Genomic DNA, 23,831 nt, shown 5'->3' with positions numbered 1-23,831 from the left:
CGAATGTAAAAAAGTGTCGGCTGAGACACACGATGTCCCCTCTCAGTAGCGAATGCTCTCGAACCTGGCTGAAGCTTGGTGTGTTTGAAGTGGTTAAAGCTTGGTATGCTTGAAGTACTTGACACGCTTTGTAATCTAAAATTAACTTAAGGTTCACCAGGAGCTAACTTGTGAGGTGGCTCGGCTTCACCTGCTGCCGCCGCTCGGACCAACCTCGGGCACCACCTCAGGAGTAGCCTTGGAAGCAACCTCAAGATCAACCGCCGCGTCTGCAAACCCAGCTGCCTCAGCCTCTGGACCTCAGACCCAGAGCCACTTTTGTCAAATCTCGAGAGATTAAGGTCAGGGAAGGACTGCTTCATCAGGTCAATACACTTAATATAACCATCCTGATACAAATGGTCCCGCTCCTCCAAGTACTCTCAGGACCCAAGAAAGGCCTCTACAGCACAGGCTTTGGCTTGCTCGATGACAACCTTAATCTCGGTCTTGAGCCGAGACAACTTCTCCTCGGAAGAAGTAAGGGCCTGGCGATTCCACCAACTCTTATCCCAGGCCTCTTGCAATTGCGAGGCCAAACGAGCACCCTCGGCCTCGGCTTCCTTGACAGCCTTCCTGGCAAGCCCTAAGTCACCAGTCATTATGTTGAGTTGAGTCACGACGGTAGCAAGTTGTGCTTCCACCTCCCCTACCCGTTTCTGAGCATTGGTCAGATCTGAGCTAGCCCTGAAACAGATAGAGAAACTCGTCGATAGTCAGTGGGGGTTACTCCATCTCAGCCCATAACACCAAGTATTCGAACAAGTTCCTCCACCCATTAGGAACTATCTGCCCAGGCGCTATCCAAAGTCGGGAAAGCAGATCCCAAGTTATCCCCTGAAGGGGCAGACATAAACCGCACTGCAAAGTGACTTGGAAAATAGTGACCATCCTAACTAGAGGTCGGTCAGGTAACTCACTCAGAAGGGGGAGGTGAATAATGACCAGGTCTGGGACGTGGTACCTGACCCTGATCCTGTCCAGATCCGCCTCGGTTAAAACTGAGGGAATGAGACCCTTCTTCTCATCTCTAGCCTCCCCTACCTCGCCTGCCGACCTAGCGGCATTTGCCGATCTCCTGTCATGGACCGACTCACTAGCCCCTTCGGCTAACTCATCCTCTTCCTTTGTTTCCTCCCTAGGAGGATTGGGTCTACCAGGGGCAGTCGCCAACGACGCCCCTCTGTGAGAGGGATCTGCCGAAACAGGGTGCTCCCCTAAAAATCCAGCCACCCTTTCGGAATGCCGGAAAGCTGCATTGGCACCTACAACCATCTTCGTCAGCAACGAAGGTGATTCTAAAACGTCCCATAGACGCCTCGCTCCTGGGGCTCGAGAAACCTTGCAGTGTTACTGAAATTGAAAGCGAAAGGGAGGGAGAGAGTTAAAAACTCACCGGAGATAGCGAGAAAGAGGCGGACATGGGAGCAGAAATTGAAAATGGAAGGTGAAAATGGCGGAGAATGCGAAAATAGTGAAAATGAAAAGCAGGGAAGAGGAAAATGTGCGCGCGAAAATGGGAGGAGCATCCCGCTCCCCCTTTTATAGCTCTGCCACGTGGCGAGGGTATTAAGGAGGAGTCGAGTCGACGGCCGCTTCGACTCCCCCGCCCGACACGTGGCACACTTCGGATGACGCGAGCGCCGCCCTTACCACGCGTTTAGCGTTCATAGGCTGGAAAGGCGTTCTAACTACTGCCCACTCATGCGACCTCGAGCAACGAACAGGTGCATGTTCTGGATGATGAAAGACCCCTGCAAGCATTAAATATTCAATCATAAAGTCGGTCCCAGCTCAAGCCGACTCAACAGCTCTCTGCTCTTTTACGTCAACATGGTTGAGGCAAGGAGTAGGGGGGCTTATTGTTCAGGAAAAAAAGACAAGTCCAGGGATTCGGCTATGGAATGGACCAACTCTGTTGACACTGCTTGGGATCTCGAGGCAACAAGCTCGACCAAGGCAAGTACACCAAATGCCTAAAGGAGAGACTTAGCTTGGATTGTAAGAAATGAAACGGTGTAAAGAAAAACACCTTTCCGAAGTTCTAGTAAAAGGATCCCCGATCCCAAAGACCTCGGGATCGGTTGGAGTCCGAAAATGGATTGACACTGGATCTCCGAGATATCAGGAAAAGAATCCTGGCATGATAGGATCATCCCTTTCCTATAAATACAGGGGACCTCCAAGATGAAAGGTACGTAAAAATAAAACTGTCCTTGAAACCTTTTCGAACGGTCCTAGCCTTGACTTTGACATCAGAGGGTCCCCAGATCTAGCTAGGGCCTCCTTTGTTTCCCTCTTGTGCAGGTGATAGGTTGGCGGAGGGGCACGTCATATTTTTGCATCAACAGTACCCAATAATGGCGTGGCCATTATTAAACGGTTTGGATCATCAAACATGACCTCAAATCTATATATATCATGTACCAATACATGAGGATTGTAGCCATTATGAGGAAGGTTATCATGGCTCCCGTTTTCGTTACCAGAGTCCGGTCGGAAGCAGATTGCGTGGTGTGCTACACACCACTAACCTCGACGGGGTGTCGACGTCCCCAAGTTCCATAGACCCACCAAAGATAAATTGGGTTGAACTGGGCTTAGAATTACCTTGTGGGCCAACCAGTCGAGCAAGCCCATCCCAGCTTATTTAATATTTTGATTAGATGAGTATTTATGCTATCTTTTCAATCTTCTACAGGATATATTTGTGGCAGGAACCGATACAACTGCAATCACAATGGAATGGGCCTTTGCAGAGCTCATCAACCATCCTGACGTGTTCAAGAAAGCAAGGGTAGAAATCGATTCAGTCGGTGGAAATAATAGATTGGTTGAAGAATCTGACATCCCAAATCTTCCTTACCTCCTAGCAATTGTCAAAGAAACACTTCGACTACACCCACCAGGCCCAGTGATTTATAGAAAATCCATCCAAGATTGCAAGATTGGAGGCTACGATGTACCAGCTAACACCCAAGTGTTCATCAATGTGTGGGCCATCGGAAGGGACCCTGAGCATTGGGTCCACCCACTTGAATTCCATCCCGAGAGATTCATGCCGTCCAATGAGAGCGACCAGAGTCACCACGTAGACATTAGGGGGCAGAATTTCCATTTCTTGCCATTCGGGAGCGGACAGAGAGGCTGCCCAGGCATTTCTCTAGCATTTCAGGTTGTACAAATGACACTTGCTGTCACGCCCCAAAATTCAGGTACAGAGTGTGCACCCTTAGACCCGAGTTTTGGTTCGTAACTTATACACAAAGTATACTAACTTAATTCTTTAATCAGTTTAATCACATGTGATATTTACATTCAATATAAAGACCACCATAATCTCAATCACACATACATAATACATAACACTAATCAACTAAGCATTTATAAATCTTTATAACCCTTAAAATAAAATAAACCTTAAAATCATTCATTTATTATACCATTATATTATAATGAAATTTATTCCATGCTAATATTGATCTAAAGAAATAATGCTAAATAATTTCTTAAAGTCTCTAAATAAATACCAGTATGCAATATTCGTTAATTAAGCTGTGCTAACAAAATAAAATATATAATCAAAATTTTTCTAATGCAGCCACTTCATCCTCAGATAAGTATGGCCATATTTCAGGTGGGTCGTGTTCAGGTACAGTAGATCCTTCCGGTTCTTACGCCACGTCATCTGCTAATGACTCCTTTGTATGGTTTTTCCATCAATAAAAAATGTAAGCTGGCCAGGCTTAGTGATATAACCCAGCATGGTTCATAATCATAGCAATTAAAATAATGTAAAAATACATGTAAAAAGATATGAATGTAAAATGGGGTATGAATGCATCAGATGGGGTGATCGTCCATCTACTTGGGTTGGAGGTCGTCAACCCGCATCCACCCGTTGGGTAGGCTTCCACCTTTCGGTAGGCTTGGGCACAGCCTGCATCTGGTAACGCTCTACCAGGATCGACATTTCTTCCAAGGAGAGCCCCTAGGATCGACCATGCATTATGCAATGCAATGAATGAGGGATGATATGTAAATGCATATTTTTCATATTTGGCATAGTTGTCTCGATTAAAATATTCACATATAAATTTATCGTACAATTATTATATCAAAATATTCAAACCAGTAAATAAATCAAATAATCACAATGATTTATTTTAATTTTAATGAATTATGAGACAAGTTGGGTCACTCACCTAAGTTTGGTAGTATTGACTCTGCAATGTAATTAGGTTGATTTGAATATCAGAGTCCTATCAATTATATCAACGGTATTATTATTCATTTATTTGTATTACATGGTGGGGCCCACCTTTGATTAACATCTTAGGTGGCCAGATCCAAAATAATTAAATAATTCAAATTTTTATTCTATTTTTTCTCCTTTATAAGATTTTAAAATTGAATGATAATTACTTGATCGGGGTGGTCCATCGGATGGTCAGATCATTCAGATTCTTGAGGTCTTGTCATGTTATACCTCTATGCATTTGAGGAGTGGTGTGGATCTAACCACACATTCACCAATGGCCCATCTTGACCTTTTACGCCCAATTGATAGCAACACTTGCGCAAAATATCTAAGATTCCTTTATCAAACACTTCTAGGTCTAACTAATGTGGCCCATCTGATGGTTAGATTGATCTGAATATTAGGGCCCTTGTATATTTTGGCCTCAGGGATCATATGATCCGTACAGAGCAAATCTAATTTGATCAGATGCACACCAACTACAATTACATAATTTTAGGTTCACCTCACCTTTGAAGGGCCTTCACCCATAATCTAATACAATGAACATGTGACCAATCCACACCGTTCATTGCATTCACTGAATCAAATTATATTAGGTATATAAAAATACTAGAATGAGGATGATATACATACCCGATGTAAGCACTCCAAAGTTTTCTTTCTCCCTTTCTCTGTTGTCGCAGGTAGCCTTTTTGTTAATATTTAAGTTTGACTAGAACTCTTTTTATCTTGAGAGATGCGGGGAGGGTTTAGAGGTATATTTAAACTAAACGAGTTAAAGATTTAGATAGGATAGGAGATAAGGTAGATTTAAAATAAATAAATAATAATAAAGATAAGATAATATATATATATATATATATTAATATTATTAAATTATTCACGGCCCTTACATTCTACCCCTTTAAAAGAAAATTTTCATCCTTGAATTTTACTTGAAACTATTGCTCAAAGAGGTGAGTATATTTCTCGCGAATTTCTCTTTCCTGCTCCCAAGATGCTTCGTCTACTTCATGATGACTCCATAAAACCTTAACTAAATGCACCTTCTTAATGCGTAACACGTGCTCCTTGCGATCTAGTATTCGAACTGGTTTCTCTACGTAAGATGTATTTTCCTATAAATTGAGATTCGTCATTCAATCACATGAGAATCATCCCTCTTATACTTCCATAGCATCGATACATGGAAAACATTATGGACACTGGCTAACTAAGGAGGTAATGTAAGCCGATATGCCACTGCTCTAATCTACTCTAATATTTCAAATGGTCCGATAAAACGTGGTGCGAGTTTTCCTTTGGTACTAAATTGCATTAATCCCTTTGTACCAAAAACACGTGGTCTTCTACTGTGAACTTTAGATCTCGTCTTTGATTGTCGGCGTAGCTCTTTTGATGACTCTGGGCAGCTTGTAGTCGTTTTCGAATAATTTCAACTTTTTCAGCAACTTCTTGAACAACATCTAGCCCAATTAAATATTTCTCACCTACCTCGGCCCAACAGTTTGGTGCTCGGCAAGGACGTCCATACAAGACTTCATACAGAGCTATACCAATGCTTGCTTGGTAACTATTGTTGTAGGCGAATTCAGCATAATATATGTTGTCGTCCCAGCTCCCCTTGAAATCCAGAGCGCTTGCACGTAACAGGTCTTCTAATATTTGATTCACACGTTCCGTTTGCCCATTAGATTATGGATAATACGCTGTGCTGTAGTCCGTAGTCGTACCCATAGCTTCCTATAAACTTGTCCAGAATCGCGAAGTAAAACGTGGGTCTTGATCCGATACAATAGAACTAGGGACACCATGAAGTTTCACTATTTCCTTGATGTATAGCTTAGTGAGTTCCTCCATTGAATAGTTGATACGGATAGGAATAAAGTACGCTGACTTGGTCAGTCGATCGACAATTACCCAAATTGAATCGTGCTTCTTTTGTGTCTTAGGAAGACCGACTATAAAGTCCATAGAAACACAATCTCACTTCTACTCAGGTACTTTCAGAGGCTGCAATAATCCTGATGGGTTCTGATGATCCGCCTTTATCTGCTGACACATAAAACATCTCGACACATAATCACCGATTTCTCTCTTCATATTGGGCCACCAAAATGATCATTTCACACTATGATGTATTTTTGTGCTTCTCGGATGAATTGTAAACTTAGTTCGGTACGTATTATTTAGAATCTCGTCTTTTAGATCTGGAATATTAAGCACACAGAGTCGACCTTGATACCGAATTCCCTTATCGTCCCCCATACTCTAATCTGAAGTCTTATATTTTGATACTTGGCTATCATTTTTAAAAACCACTCATCATTCGTTTGAGCTTCAATTATTCACTCCACAAGAGTCCGTTTTACCATAATGTTATATCTGCAAATCTTCTTTTCTTGAAAATTCAATCGAATATCAAACTCTCTAATGAAATTCAACATTTTCCATTCGTGTACCATTAAGCTGGCTACACTCTTTTGTTTATATTCTTTTCTACTCAAAGCATCAACAACCAGATTAGCCTTACCCGGATGATAGGACAACGAGAAATCATAATCCTTAAAAAATTCCATCTATCTTCTCTGCCTCATGTTCAAGTCCTTCTGAGAGAATAAATACCGCAAACTCTTGTGATCTGTATAAAGCTCGAACTGTTCATCATATAAGTAATGCCGCCAAATCTTCAATGCAAATATAATAACACCCAACTCTAGGTCATGAGTTGGATAATTACACTCATGGAGTTTAAGCTGCCTTGATGCATATGCAATCACCTTACCCCCTTGCATTAATACATAACCTAGATCTTTAGTTGATGCATTGGTATAAACTTTAAATACCAACCCATCCTTCGGGAGGGTTAGAATGGGAGTTGAGGTTAAGAGTTGCTTCAGTTCAACAAAAGCTTCTTCACACTTTTCAGTCTATTTGAAGGGCACTTCTTTTCGAGTTAAACTCGTTAGCGGCCCGACAATCTTCGAAAAATCCTTAATAAACCTTCTATAATATCTAGCGAGCCCAAGAAAGCTTCTAACTTCTGACACACTTGTGGGCTGTTCCCACTTTACTACAGCTTCGATCTTCATAGGGTCAACTGTAATACCTTTTTCTGAAACAATATGCCCAAGAAATTTAACACTCTCCTTCCAGAACTCACACTTAGAAAACTTAGCATATAGCTGGTTATCTTTTAGAGTCTGCAATGCCGTCCTTAAATGTAACTCATGCTCTTCACTGGTCTTCGAGTAAATCAAAATGTCATCAATGAACACGATGATAAAGTTATCCAGATAAAGCTAGAACACCCTATTCATCAGGTCCATAAATACTGCAGGTGCATTAGTCAACTTGAACGGCATAACTAAGAATTCATAATGACCATAACGTGTTCTGAAAGCAGTTTTACAGATATCCTCTTCTTTAACACGTAATTGGTGGTAACTTGATCTTAAATCGATCTTAGAAAAATATCGAGCTCCTTTCAACTGATCAAACAAATCATCTATATGGGGTAATGGGTACTTGTTTTTAATCATCATCTGATTTAAGCGGCGATAATCAATACACAACTGTCGAGTGCCATCCTTTTTATTTACAAAAAGTACTGGCGCACCCCAAGGAGAAGTACTTGGTCGAATAAATCCTCGGGACCTCAAATCTTCCAGCTGCTCCTTCAGCTCCTTCAATTCAATAGGCGTCATTCGATATGGAGACATAAATATTGGTGCCGATCCTGGTAAGAGATCGATACCAAAATCCACCTCTCGCCGAGGTGGTAGTCCTAGTATATCTTGAAAAATTTCAGGATATTCTTGCACAACTGGAATGAAATCCACCATTTTTTCTTGTTTCTCATTACCAATCAATGTCATAACACGCTCGATCTTCTCATTCTTCTTCTTCCCTTGAATCATAATTGGTTCTCTTCCTGGCACTGCAAAGGTAACTGTCTTCGCATAACAATCCAACGTCGCATGATTTCGAGTAAGCTAGTCCATTCCGAGGATAACATCGTATCCCCCCATACTTATTTCTATTAAATTAGCTAATATAGGAATATCGCCTATCATAAGGGGAATATATTTACATATTTTGTCCAAAATAATTGACTTGCCGATGGGGGATTCTACCAAAATTTGCTTATCTAGGATTTCTGACTTCAATCTTAACCGAGATACTAACGATGATGAAATAAAAGATAGAGTAGCCCCAGAATCAAATAATATAAAAATCGAAGTACCATGCGTTTCGATCATACCTTCCACAATGTTATTATTTTATTTTAGATTCTCCTTAGATGAGATGGAATAAACCCATGCACGTGGTGGCTGTTGCCTGTTGGGATGATTCCCTTATTCTTGAGGAATTGATGGAGATGGTCGATTTTGCTGATTCTGCTGTAGTCGAGGTGGTTGGGTATGTGATGCTTACGATGTCTGACTTGTTGGTTGAGATGATGCTGGAAGTTGCAATCGCGGTGGTATCTGTTGAAGTGGCGTTATACCCATATCTCTCATCTTAGTTCTGCACACCTGAGCCATGTGACCATACTTACCACAGTACGCATAATTTTCTGAAAAATATCACTCTTGGGTTCTCGGTGTTGATGATTGAATTTTCATTCTGGGTTTCTTCTCTGGTGGTTGGTGTTGGGTAAGTGTCGGCTTATTTCTTTGTCCTGTTTCTTTTAACTGTACACGAGATTTGAGAAACCGCTTTGTATCTTGTTTTGCTCGTAAGGCCTTATCGACTACTTCTGAGTATTTCTTCACATCCACCAACAAAATTTTGTTCTGATATTATGTCTTAACCCTTCTTCAAATTTTGTAATCTTATAATCTTCATCTTCCATTACTTTTGGCACATAACCTGCTAATTCAGCAAATCACTACAAGAAAGAGGGTTTTTAGCGACGAAACCTTTAGTGGCGAAATAAATTTTCGTCGCCAAAAGTCACTTTTAGCGACGATACTTTTAGCGACGAAAATTTTCGCAGCAATAAATTGTGATTGTCACTTTTAGCGACGAAAATTTTCGTCGCTAAAGGGTATATACAATTTTTTCAAAATTTCGAATGGATTACTTTTAGCTACAAAAATTTTCGTAGCTAAAAACACTGGATGAGACTTTTAGCGACGAATATTTTCATCACCAAAGAATGCTTTTAGCTACGAAAAGTGTCGCAGCTAAAAATTAGGGATACTACTTTTGGCGACGAAAATTTTCGTCACCAAAGACTGCATATGGATTACTTTTAGCTACGAACATTTTCGTAGCTAAAACTCCTGATGAGACTTGTAGCGACAATTATTTTCGTTGCTAAAGGCTGCAAACTTATTTTCAATAAATGAGAACGGATTACTTTTAGCTACGAACATTTTCGTAGCTAAAAACCCTGGATGAGACTTTTAGTGACGAATATTTTTGTCACCAAAGGTAACAAACGAATTTTGCTTTTAGCTATGAAAAGTATCGTAGCTAAAAATCAAGGATACTACTTTTGGTGACGAAAATTTTCATCGCCAAGGACTGCATACAACACCGGTTTGGATTACTTTTAGCTACGAACATATTCGTAGCTAAAACTCCCGGATGAGACTTGTAGCGACGATACTTTTAGCTACGAACATTTTCGTAGCTAAAACTCCTGGATGAGACTTCTAGCGACGATTATTTTCGTCGCTAAAGGCTGCAAACTTATTTTCAACAAATTGGAATGGATTACTTTTAGCTACGAACATTTTCGTAGCTAAAACTCCTGGATGATACTTTTAGCGACGATTATTTTCGTCGCTAAAGGCTGCAAACTTATTTTCGAAAAATTGGAATGGATTACTTTTAGCTACGAACATTTCCGTAGCTAAAAAACTTAGATCATACTTTTAGCAACGAATATTTTCATCACTAATGGCTTTGGAAATCTAATAGATTACTTTTAGCTACGAAAATGTTCGTAGCTAAAAACCTGGATATGACTTATGGTGATGAAAATATGCGTCACTAAAAACACTTTTACCTACGAAATATTTCAGAGGTAAAAGTCTCTTTTTTTTAAAAAATATTTGAGATGGTCAATATACACCTATTACAATATAATTCATCATATTCTTCCAGATATACACCTGTTATATAATATATTTCATCATATTCACATTCACATCCACCTAAACCCAAACACATATACTATAAAAAATTTCTAAACATATTTCTCAACAACTTATCGTCATGCTTGAGCAATCAATACAAGAATATACAAGTAAAATCATAAAACCTAAGATACTCAACAACTTATAACTTCTATTCAGAAAATAAAGTTCACTAACTTGGAAAACAAAACAAATTGAATCAAGCAACAAGCACAGACACAAGTAAATATGACTAACCATCCAAGTCCAACTAATCCAAGTCATCCAGCATGCACCTATACTGCCCATGAGTATGTGTATCAAAGCCAAGACAGGTCACTACAAGAAAACTGGCCTTTACTGACGGTCAAAACCGCCGGCAAAGACCAAGAAAACCGCCGGCAAATACTTTGCCTGCGGTTGGCTAACAGCCAGTAAAGCCTCAGTCGGTAAAGGCTTTACCGACGGCCCGGACCTTTACTGACAGTTGTGCTGGACGCCGCTAAATCGTTAGCTTTTGCTACACGACTAGAAAAGTGGTCAAAAGCTACTAATAGCTTGCACTTCTCCGTCCATTTCCCTTCTCCTCAGGTTATCTTCTATGGGCAAAAACCTGCAGTTTAATATTGCACACAAGATGGGGTTAGATGGAATGTTCTGAATTTCTGGATCCTGCAGTAAATTGAAATGAACATAACAAGGAACTAGATTCAGTAAGCCTTCTTTATGGATGAGTCCTAGAAAGAAGGATATCCAATTGGATATGGGAAAAATGAACGACTGCTAAATTACTGGTGCAATCAAATGAGTTGAGAAATGTTTACCCTATATCCACAGAGTGCTTGCTAGGAATATCATCCAATGAAAAGAAGCACCTAAAACCAAAAAATAAACTGTAATTAGCATGCTTCGGTGTTGGGCTCAGATCAGATAATGCCAATAGAAATCAGCAATGAGAGATGCCATATGTGAAATAAATGCTAGCACGTGCCTTTTAAGATTAGTAAGTGTTATGAAAATCAATACAACTTGTTGCTTGCTTCCAGATTCTAATTCCCTGGTTCAAGTTAAGCCCCAACCCTTTCTACCATAACACATTGAAATAAAAATTTCATACTTCATTGTGGCTGCACTAGTCTTTGGATAGACTCACTTTTGTTATCTTTTGGATTTTTTTTCTAAGTTTCTAAGAGCAAAAAATGTAAAATTCTCAAGTGAGAGTGGCAACTTAGTTTCAAGATGGATTTGCTAATATTCAGATGATCCAATCATATGCCAAGTCAAGAAGATTTCAAAAAAATAACATTGAAAAAGCATGCAAGAATGTCTTTGCTACGTTGCACATATGCTACAAGCATACATGTAGAGTACCTTGCAGAGTGGGCCATCAAAACTCTCATTCATCCCTTCCTAAAGCCTACAAAACAAGACAAATAAATAAATAAAAATAATCCAACCATCTAACTCCCATTCATCCCTTCCTAATGCCTACAAAACAAAATAGCAAAAAGAAATAAATTGGTATCAAAGTTAGAGATTGGAATTCAACTCAATATTGCATCCAAATACACATTAAAGCTATAAGTTTAGTACAAATGAGTCATATGAACATACACATTAAGAAGTTTATAGCTTTTTTGGGATGGCAGTCATGTATCAGACAAGCTGTTGTTTCCAAAAAGCCTGAAAATCGCAATGCAAGTGGAAGATTTGGTTTGTTAACCTGAAAGAAGGAATGCAATAGTTATTTACTACTAGAGATCATGAAGAAAAGAGATTTGGAACTGAAGGAAAAAAAAACAGTATAAGGTGAATTGAGATACTAAAATATGGACTGCCCACTATCTCCGTAAACCGTTCCCCTGTAGAAAATCCTCAAAGTTTCAATGCTAAAATCTCCCAACAGAATAACACAAATTGCATGAAAAACATTTCAGAATGACAGCTAATGAATGGAGGATGAATCATCCATAGTGATAGATAGTTACAAGCAAGGAATCCCAAAGGTCAGGATACACATTAAGAATGCACAGGTTCCTAAAAATTAGAAAGGTAAATATATAAAGAAATTAGCAAATACAATCCCAAAGGTCAACCTTAAGAAGGCATCCATGAACCTTGCTAATATGATTTGGCAAATCCAACATATCAAATCCAATAGTTCCAACAATGGGACATAATAAACATGGCATCTTGCAGTGCAATAGGACAAAGACTCATCTATGGTAAACTTGTGGAAACGCAGCATGTCCATCACGCTAACACGTGCAAGAGCACATGTAGCAGACAAGCTGCACCTTTAAAAAAAGAACTTACAAGTGCATAGGGTTTTAGTGTCGGGATACACATTACAACTTACAAGTGGGGCCAACAGTTGTGAGATATAAACTTTACTTTCATAAGCTCTGCCATAGATGGAAGATGTGTGAAAAGCCTCGCAGAACGAAGCGTTTAACCTGCCTGCAATGTCCTACAAAAGACGGATAAGAAAAGAATATAAATATCAATTGTCTAGGAAAAAGATGGCCAAAGATTGGATGGCAAGGAACTTTCAATTAGATTTGGTTGGGTCATATATAACAAAATGAGAACTAGTAAAGTTATAGAAATATTATTGACGCAATCCAAATTTAAGCTTGGGATGTGAAATTACTATTCTCAGTTGATATGGGTTTCAAAGCATGGATTGGCTAAAAACAAATCCAGACGTATTGGGTCCTTGAAGAGTTCCTTACTGACATAAATTACACTACTGCAGTTAAGAGTTACACATGCTGTAGAGGTAAATGTCATATACAAGGACCAAACAAATCAATACCATATTAAGTTAACCTGAAACAGATGATTACTAAGCCTGCACGTGTGTGGAGTTGTGCCCATCCACATGCAGCCACACATGCCAATATGGAAGATGTGTATGAGATCCCAGCTTTTCATAATTTCATTAGATGAACCAGATTGATTGGATGTTCTTGTGCAAAAATCAGGCAGTGTTACTTCTCAAGTCAGGGACAAAATACAAAAGAAATCTTTAGGCAACTTACTGCAAGGCCAACAGTCCCAGGCCGAAAACAGCAACAATAGATCCTGGTTCTACCTTTGCTGTGTTCCAAACTGCTCCAAATCTGAAAAAAGGTGGGCCCCACATGTACAGTTTATTAGGCCAAGGCCGAAAACAACAACAATAAATATTTTTTTAAAGGTGATTGAGCAAGACATGGTGAAAACGTTCCTCCGTCCATTCGAGATGTGTGTGAAGTAAGGAGACGTTAGAAACATCATGTGCTCTTACAACCGTGTCAACGGCATCCCCACACGCGTGTGATCCAAAATTCCTATCTCAAACAATATGAGGAGATTGGAATCTTCGTGGGTAATGTTGTTTTATTTATTTATTTTAAACTTACAAAAAAAAAAATACAAGAAGTTATGTTGGTATTTTCTTATTTCAATCATATAAATGAAAATGGTTTTGAAGTATCCACATATAGCTATGAAAATCAATAATTATTAATTTTTTCTACTTAGTTAATTTAACTTGTAAATTTTTACTAACTATTTTGTTAATCATTGCCTAATATATTAGGCATTTCTTCGCATGATCCAATCATTGTGATTTTTTCAAGAGCATTGCCCATTATTGTATAGAATGAATGGAAAGTCCACATCAAAGGTTGAATCATCCAAAATGCTCAAATCAACTAATTGAGAAATTGGGTATGATCCATCCATGATGGGGAGTAAGTCCAATGGTCTAGATCAACAAACTATTAGGCCTATATATGCAAAATTTTAGCACAATAAGAAATTCCATGTTATCCACGAATTGAGAAATTGGACTCTTAGGAGCCCGTTTGTGTGCCAATTAAAAATGAGCTTAACTCATTTTACTTAATTATCATTTTTAAGTGGTCACGAACCATTGAATTTAATTTCAATAGACAACTCGTGGCATCAAAAGCCATTGATTTTAATTACAATATACATAGAATTTTATATTTTTAAAAATATTATGTGTGTGCGTGTATATATATATTATATAAAATATATATGGAAAAGGTTATTCACGGTGGAGGTCATGGGAACTCCCCATGAGGTCAAGCTGTGTGGGCCCCACCATGATGTGTGTAAAACATCAACACCGTGAATTTGATGGGTCCCCTTTAAATTATGGTATATCCCAAAAATCTTCCGTATACGGAACTCCAGTGGGCCATACCATCTAAAATCATGTCAAGACATGCCTAAAACATATAAAAGAACTTGGTGGGCCCCACCTGAAAATTGGATGCGTCTGAAACTTGGTATGACCCCTCATCCAAGTGGCACACACATAATTTATGGGCTGGATTTGTGAAACACATCTCAGTGGGCCCAAAAGATAATGGATGGGCATTATGATAGTTTCAATGGTGGGAATCACTCTCCCCGCTGTTTTCGGAGCTGGGGTCCACTAAAGATTTTTATCTCCCTCATTCTTTGGCCGATGACTTAACATGATATCTCAAATTGGATGGACGGTGTGGATATAACACGTATATCATAGTGGGGCCCACAGAGCACCGACCAGCATCACTGGCCAAACGGTGTAAAACGCACACTGTGCGTAAACCTAAACCCCAAATTCATTTTCCCGGTCTCGCTCTCATATCTTCCCCCCCTCTCGCTCTCATTTTCGGATTACCGAAACCCTAAAACCCGATTCTAGCTCTCATTTTCTCCCTCTCTTGCTCTCATTTTCGGATTCAAGAAACCCCAAAACTCGATCTCCATTTCGGGCGAGATTCCGTTTACATTGGGTGTTCGTTTCAGAGGTTTTAGTTTCTCAGATTTCGCATCGGAAGGTATGCGATTCGCACCCTCTCCTCTCTCTCTCTCTCTCTGTCTGTCTCTCTCGCACCCTCTCCCTCTCTCTCCGTTTCTCTCTTCCTCTCTCTCTTTCTCCCTCCATCATGTCGAGGTAGACCACACCAAAGGTAGACCACACCACAGGAGACAGTAGCGATTGAATGCTGACCATTAAAAACTTCCTAAGGCCCACTGTAATGTTCGTTTGCCATCCAGCCTGTTGATTAGTCACACAGACCTAGATGAAGGGAAAACCCAAATATCAACTTGATCCAAAACTCCTGTAGCCTGGAGAAGTTTTTAATGGTGGGCATTCAAGCAGCACTGCTTCACGCCTGCTTCCTATGGCGTGGTCTGCATTCAAACACATACGCACTTATAATGTATTTTTTGTCAGGAAGATAATATGTCATGTATCTCTACAGATAGAGCTTTGCTAAGCCCACACAAATGTGGAATAAAGCTAATGCACAGCAAGTTAGGTGTTTCCCAGTGTAATGTTTGTGAAAGATCCACCCCTTCATCTGTTTTTTCAGCTCAGGTTCACCTGCCAAACTTATTGTACAGCTCAAATTGTGGGCCCTACTACTAATCTGCTGTCTAAAGGACATATCTTGATGATTAAAATGAATAATAGTCACTATCTAAATTTAAAGATAAATGGTTAGATGGTAAACATGTCGAGTATTAAGTAGTGGTGTCCATGACGAACATGCCATTGTCCAAAGATAGGTTAATCCTATCATAAAATGGGACACACATATGTTGAATCTGGAAATTTATTTTTTCGGTAATTACATGTTCATCGTTAGCCCATCCTCTTAGTGGTCTGGACTTTGCAGATGCATATGGTCGTTTCAGGTGTGCTTTAATAATCCTTTCTATCTCACCTCCTATTTGGATTTTGTTTTCAAATTATAGGATGAGGGTTTTAGTGTGCTGCCATTCTTTTGACATGGTGCCATATTGTCAAAGGAAATTCATTCTCATGGGCGCCAAGTTGTCACAGGAAATTCATCCTCATGGGCCTAAGTCATGGACTTGACTAAATTTATGGTAAGTGCTTTCTATTGTAAGTGTCATCTGCAAGTCTATTATGCTGGTACTAGTCCAACTGAAGTGGATCAGTTCTGAATGTCCTTGTGCCGATCTGGCTACCTGTCTCCAACATTTTAGCAATCACCATGGACGTGGATTACTTTCAGCTGGGGCTGCAATGGATTTCAGCACTTGTAAGGTGCAGAGGTATTCTCTTTCAGAAGAGCACTTTGTTTTTTCAGTAGCAGTTTCAATGGGAAAGTTGTAGCAGGGGAATTATGCAGTGTTATTGATTGGGTGGAAAAAAATGTGGTTTCAGAGATATTGGCATATTACATATGAATTTGGTCTGGAGATATTGGCCATTGCATGCAAGCTTTGAATCAGTTTTGTTGGAATTTTGTTCTATTGTTATTGATTTGTAGCTGTTAATTTCACATAATTATTCTATCATAATGTTCTGTTTTCTTCCACACTTCTTTTGTTCCCAAGCTGATAAATCAGGTAGTTTGCATGTCCCGCTTTCTGTCCCGAAGCTGGGTAGTCGTGTAGGATTGGTTGATGCTTGTTTAAGTCCTATAACCATGCAAGATTGCAACAATTTTTATTCTACTTTTCTTTTGGGAATGACAAAGAAGTGAAGATTTTGGTAACTAACATATGAAATATAAGTGGAATGTAAAAGATTTCGAATGTAGTAAACTCACAAGTGAGTTATGAGAGGGTTGCCGACTCTGTTGCTGGTGAAACAGTTGAGATGGAAATGGCAACTGTAGACTGGTTTCCTTGTCTTTGTAAATAAGACAAGATTAATTCATCCATTCTCTCTTTAAAGCTGCTTGCAAGCAATGTTGATACAGTTCTCCTGCAAATAGAATAGAAAAAAAAATCATGATTTTAAATACCCTTCAATACAACCCAATATGAGCTGAGCCAAATCACAAGTAATGTATCAGTGTTCTACCATTTACAGTAGCCAAGTAATAACTAATGTTTGTGTAATTTGTAATTTCATTGATCTTCTACAACTAGTTGCAGATGAAGAAAGATTTACTGGAATAAATTTATCAGGCCCACGGAGAAAGGTAAATTTTGGGGCTGTACTTATAAGTTCTTACTCTAACAATTTTGGGCTTACAGTTCTTTCTTTTTTTATTTGTTTGCAGATGAAAGGCTTAATCTGAACTGCCCAACCTGTGGACCCGACTTCAGATATGGTACATCACAATCAGATTAGTTTGACATCATGATTTCTTATTAATGGGTATTTGTTTGTTAAATTGGAACCATTGATTTTCTTAATTTATCTTTTTTTTTTTTCATTTAAACTCTCTAATAGATGTCCAAATCTCATGTCGACACTCTTGGCTTGGAAAGCAAGGTTGCGTGCTAGGGGCCATTGAACAATCCCCACTTCAATTGATGAGCTTTTCCGTGTTGAATATGGACCACTAGATGGTGATGTTTGGTTGGACAAATTAATTTTATTTTAACAGTTTTACAAGGTGAAGTGATGTGGAATATGGTTGGACAAATTAATCTCTTGCTTGTATTCTTTATTTTGGTTTAACTTAAATTCTGATGCAGTCCATGTGAGCCCCACTTATCTTTTGGTTTCAGAGTTCATTATTGCAATACAGGTACTGCCTCAAAACTCCTTTGCATTATATGTCACTGTTCATGAAAAATTGATTCATGGTCCTTCTAAATCTGTTGTAACTCCTTTGGAATAATTAGCTAATTGCTTTGGTGCAAGTAGGACATGGAATTACTCAGGCATGATTTTGGGGTATGTCAATTGTTTTTTTTTTTTTTTTTTTTTTGGATGTGGTCACTGAAAATCTTAATTTTTTCGACCCATTTCACAACATTAGCTGGAGCAACTACGCAGAGTGGATGTCATGCAAGAGTGGATCATCTTCTTCAAATTTTGGCTTCCTTTTCATGTAGTCATTTCCACCATAGCAACTGCACTTTATTTGTTTAGGTAGCCATGTCTGAGCAAGCGGCTTTCGCTATGGTTGAGGTTGCGGCCCTCTTCATAAGTTATCCCTACCATGACTTAGACAAGGGATGTGGTGTTGGCTATGTTACCAAATGATAGGAACTAAATCAACACACCAGTAAGCCCTGAGGCTGATAGAATGCATCAAGCAAGGTCCTTAAAACCTAGAGATCCTAAAATATTTTCATGTACAATGTTACAAGTGAACTTACACACACATTGCTTTATCATTCTTTCCGGCCAATGCGTACAAAAGCTGGGCCAAGTTGTAGATATCACCTGGCTTAAATCTGATCAAGCCATTCATTAGGTGGGCCACAATATATTTTTCCATTTATTTCAATGGTATGAAAGAGAGCATTAGGCAGTTTAGATCCAAAGTTGTATATGAGCATATCTAACGGTTTCCATCGTATCCTCCGCCATGACTGGAACTAGATTAGTCTACTATTGTTGCATGTTGGGCTGTTGTAGTATATCTATGGGAATTAATGTTGAGTTTTTTCGTTAAAATAAATAAATAAATAAATAAAAGTTTGAAATTCGTTTTCCTCCCAAATGATTTTGAAAAATCAAAGGAAAAGTAGATTTAATTTCTTTAGTTTCATATTAGATAGAGTGGGAGAATTTTTTTGATTTATAAGCTATTGAGTATTGAGTATTTATATGCATGGCATGGTAAAAAAAGGCATTGTTATTATTATATGGCAATCCACATTACTGCTATCCAAGGAGTAAGCCTGTCTTTGGATGATGAAAACCGAAATTGATATTGTTTTGTGAATTATAGTTGAATGTATATGTCCACATGGGTACTTGGGTACCTTGGAGATTATCATCTTTGAACAGCTCTATACATTCCAACTTGTGTGGTTTTGTCTCGGAAATGGTTATAAGGTTTGTTTTATTATTTTGCAGTTTTATTATTTTGCAGTGCAGGCATGTTGTTAATACAACTGACATTACTACCAAATATTGTAGAAGAACTTGTGTTTCATTGCTTTCATGTTCTATATTTTGAATGATATTCAATGATTTTTTCTTTTCATTCAAGGAACATAAGTGTTGGAACTATGATGATCTCTATTTGCATATAGATTAACATTCAATTTCTTCGACTAAAAGTGAATTCCAAAGTTAATATGTATGGATAGTTTGAGGACAGCTCAAGGTGAGAGTATATGCAAGGTTATGGCTGTGTGTGGACATGCTATCATCTAGAAATGCAATAATCATTTCAGTGAAGCTGAAATGACCAATTTGAAACTATCATAGTATTTGTATTGTGTGATCATTACTCCAAGTTCAACTAGAAAGGAATGTAATTGCAATTTGTACTCCATTATGAATAACACTAACCTTCGATACAGTTCAATCATTGCCACCTAATTGAACTGAACAATTGCAATCCAACTCAGGTGTGTTTGGGTTTAGCTGGATGTGAATGTGAATATGATGAAATATATTATATAACAGGTGTATATCAGGATGAATATGATGAAATATATTGTTAATAGGTATATATCAGGAATTTTGTGCGGAATTTTGAGCTAGAATAATTTTTTAAAAAGAGACTTTTAGCGACGAAAATTTTCGTAGCTAAAAGTTTTGTAATTTATTTTTTAGCTGCGAAAATTTTCGCTGCTAAAAGTCTTGTACAATTTTTTAGCGACAAACATTTTCGTCGCTAAAAGTAGAACAATATTTTTAGTAGCGAAAATTTTCGCTGCTAAAAGTCTTGTATAGTTTTTCTAGCGACGAAAACTTTCGTCGATAAAAGTGGAACGATTTTTTAGGAGCGAAAATTTTCGCTGCTAAAAGTCTTGTGCAGTTTTTTTAGCGACGAAAAGTTTCGTTGCAAAAAAGCTTGCATTTAACGACGATTCGAATTCTTTGCTGATAAAACGCTTCAACATCGGTCTTTTAGCGATGAAAAATTTTGTTGCTAAAACGTTTTAGCTACGAAAATTTGACTTTTAGCTACAAAAATTTTTGCTGCTAAAAGTCTTGTACAATTTTTTAGCAACGAACATTTTCGTCGCTAAAAGTAAAACAATATTTTTAGTAACGAAAAGTTTTGCTGCTAAAAGTCTTGTACAGTTTTTTCGTGACGAAAAGTTTCGTCGTTAAAAATGGAACGGTTTTTTTAGTAACGAAAATTTTTGTTGCTAAAAGTCTTGTACAGTTTTCTCGTGACGAAAAGTTTCGTCGTTAAAAATGGAACGGTTTTTTAAAAGTCTTTTACAGTTTTTTAGCGACGACAATTTTCGTCGCTAAAAGTTTTGTAATTCATTTTTAGCAGCGAAAATTTTCATTGCTAAAAGTCTTGTATAGTTTTTTTGGCGACGAAAATTTTCGTCGCTAAAAAACTTGCATTTAGCGATGATTCGAATTCTTCACTGATAAAATGCTTCGACATCAGTCTTTTAGCGACGAATTTAGCGACGAAAACTTTCGTTGCTAAAACCTTTTTAGCTACGAAAATTTTCGTCGCTAAAAGTGAGATTTCTTGTAGTGAATTTTGCTTCATACTGGGCTACCGACATAGAACCTTGTTCTAGCTTTGAAAATTTCACCATTTTTTTGATGTGGTACGCTTTAGGAAAATGTTTCTCACAGAACTTTTCCTGAAATTCATTCCAAGTCCACACATGATTAGTTGGAACCATTCTCTTTGCAGCTTTCCACCATACATTGGCTTCGCCCTAAAGAATAAAGGACGCCGGTCTAACTTTTTGATCATCAGGGCAGTTCATGGCTTCTAGTACTTTCTCAATCTGCTTTAACCAATCTTGTGGTATTGATGGGTCAGATGTACCCTTGAATACTGGTGGTCGTAACTTTGTAAACCTTTCAAGCAAATCTACCTCACGAGGCTGATCAAACCTAGTGAAGATGTGTTCCATTGATGTTGGGGTGTCTGATTTAAGGTGGCTAACATGTCCCACTGAACGGCGAACTGTTCCTGTTGTTATTTTAGCATTCCCGTCATTTGTGCTACCAACCCAAAGGCAACATCCCACGGCTGAACATTTGGTCCTGCGAGGTTAGTTCGAATAGTGGTTGGGGATAACAGGAGTTGCGTACTAGGTCCAACATCTGTCATGTTAACTAAAGGAGGAGGCGATGGAGGAGCTTGCCCTGCTTCATTGACTTCATTCTCGTCTTGCTCATCAGGAGCTGTTCCAGATTTTTCAAGAATATGAGGATTTGGTAAGGGAGTATCTGGGAGGTGCGCTTATAGATGGTATTAAATCACGAATACTACGTGTCTTCTTAGGGTCCATAACTCCTATAAGATAAATTATTAATAGTTCAGTAGACTTTATAGATTCTCTAATTCATATTAAATATTATAAAAATACCTTAGCATTATTAACAAAGAAAAATTCTACAAATCATCAAGTTAGTAGTGCTACATTATAAACAAACCAGTCTACTATCCGTGGCTACTATTCCAATCATTGGTTTATATGGTTAAAAATTTCAAATATATCTCAAAATTTTTAAAATTTTTTTACAAGAGTATACAATATTTTCACAAAATTTCAGCTCAATCAGATAACCACAGAATTTTCAAAAATTGCTGCAATCAGACTTGTTCAGATTTAGATGATTTTTAACCAGTCTACACTAATTCCTACAAATTAGTATACTATCTGTCATATTTTAATTATTCAATTATTTTTTATTGAATTTAGACTTCTATATCTACGATTTGCCTTTTGAATCACCTAAATCGGAGTTATATTTATTTAGTTACATTTTTTTAAAGATAGGTGATTTCTGTTGTCCATTGTTGTCCAGCAGTACATTACAACTTAAATTACTTTAAAATTTGTTCAAAGGTCCAGATTTACGTTTCCAATGAATATAATTATATAAATAAGTTAAATTTTTACTTCAGATAATAATAAATGAATTATACATTATATATATATATATAATTTTTTTTTATTTCATTATATAAAAGTATTATAATGCGAAGTTGTAAGTTTCTAATTCGAAGGACCTACACATTATGCATGTATGGGGTTCATACCCTACAGGTCACTTGCGGTATTAAATTATTATTATTATTATTATTTTCTCTGATACCAAACTGTCACGCCCCAAAATCCGGGTACAGAGTGTGCACCCTCAGACCCGAGTTTTGGTTCGTAACTTATACACAAAGTATACTAACTTAATTCTTTAATCAGTTTAATCGCATGTGATATTTACATTCAATATAAATACCACCATAATCTCAATCACATATACATAATACATAACACTAATCAACTAAGCATTTATAAATCTTTATAACCCTTAAAATAAAATAAACCTTAAAATCATTCATTTATTATACCATTATACTATAATGAAATTTATTCCATGCTAATATTGATCCAAAGAAATAAAGCTAAATAATTCCTTAAAGTCTCTAAATAAATACCAGTATGCATTATTCGTTAATTAAGCTTTGCTAACAAAATAAAACATATAATCAAAAATTTTCTAATGCAGCCATTTTATCCTCAGATAAGTATGGCCATGTTTCAGGTGGGTCGTGTTCAGGTACAGTAGATCCTTCTAGTTCTTGTACCACGTCATCTGCTAATGGCTCCTTTGTATGGTTTTTTCATCAATAAAAAATATAAGCTGGCCAGGCTTAGTAATATAACCCAGTATGGTTCATAATCATAGCAATTAAAATAATGTAAAAATACATGTATAAAGATATGAATATAAAATGAGGTATGAATGTATCAGATGGGGTGATCGTCCATCTGCTTGGGTTGGAGGTCGTCAACCCGCATCCACCCATTGGGTAGGCTTCCACCTTTCGGTAAGCTTGGGTATAGCCCGCATCTGGTAACGCTCTACTAGGATCGACATTTTTTCTAGGGAGGGCCTCTAGGATTGACTATGCATTATGTAATGCAATGAATGGGGGATGATATGTAAATGCATATTTTTCATATTTGGCATAGTTGTCTCGATTAAAATATTCACATATAAATTTATCGTACAATTATCATATCAAAATATTCAAACCAGTAAATAAATCAAACAATCACAATGATTTATTTTAATTTTAATGAATTATGAGACAAGTTGGGTCACTCACCTGAGTTTGGTAGTATTGACTCTTCAATGTAATTAGGTTGATTTGAATATCGAGGTCCTATCAATTATATCAACGGTATTATTATTCCTTTATTTGTATTACATGGTGGGGCTCACCTTTGATTAACATCCTAGGTGGCCAGATCCAAAATAATTAAATAATTCAAATTTCTATTCTATTTTTTTCTCCTTTATAAGATTTTAAAATTGAATAATAATTACTTGATCGGAGTGGTCCATCGGATGGTCAGATCATTCAGATTCTTGAGGTCTTGTCATGTTATACCTCTATGCATTTGAGGAGTGGTGTGGATCTAGCCACACATTCACCAATGGCCCATCTTGACCTTATACGCCAAGTGATAGCAACACTTGCGCAAAATATCTAAGATTC

At 37.8% G+C, this 23,831-nt stretch overlaps 1 protein-coding gene across 1 annotated transcript; it reads left to right on the top strand.

The window, feature by feature from the left end:
- Positions 1 to 1,492: 1,492 nt before the first annotated feature.
- On the top strand, positions 1,493 to 5,009 carry LOC131249771 (3,9-dihydroxypterocarpan 6A-monooxygenase-like). Its single transcript, XM_058250536.1, has 3 exons — positions 1,493 to 1,543; positions 2,741 to 3,254; positions 4,987 to 5,009. Exons 1-3 carry the CDS (start codon positions 1,493 to 1,495, stop codon positions 5,007 to 5,009), a joined length of 588 nt encoding a protein of 195 aa, XP_058106519.1.
- The last annotated feature ends 18,822 nt before the right edge of the window (positions 5,010 to 23,831 follow it).

The sequence above is a fragment of the Magnolia sinica genome, chromosome 1 (assembly GCF_029962835.1).
Source record: "Magnolia sinica isolate HGM2019 chromosome 1, MsV1, whole genome shotgun sequence".
Classification (NCBI taxonomy): domain Eukaryota; kingdom Viridiplantae; phylum Streptophyta; class Magnoliopsida; order Magnoliales; family Magnoliaceae; genus Magnolia; species Magnolia sinica.
Note: the sequence above shows the minus strand (reverse complement) of the source record. Positions and strands in the feature narration are given on the sequence as shown.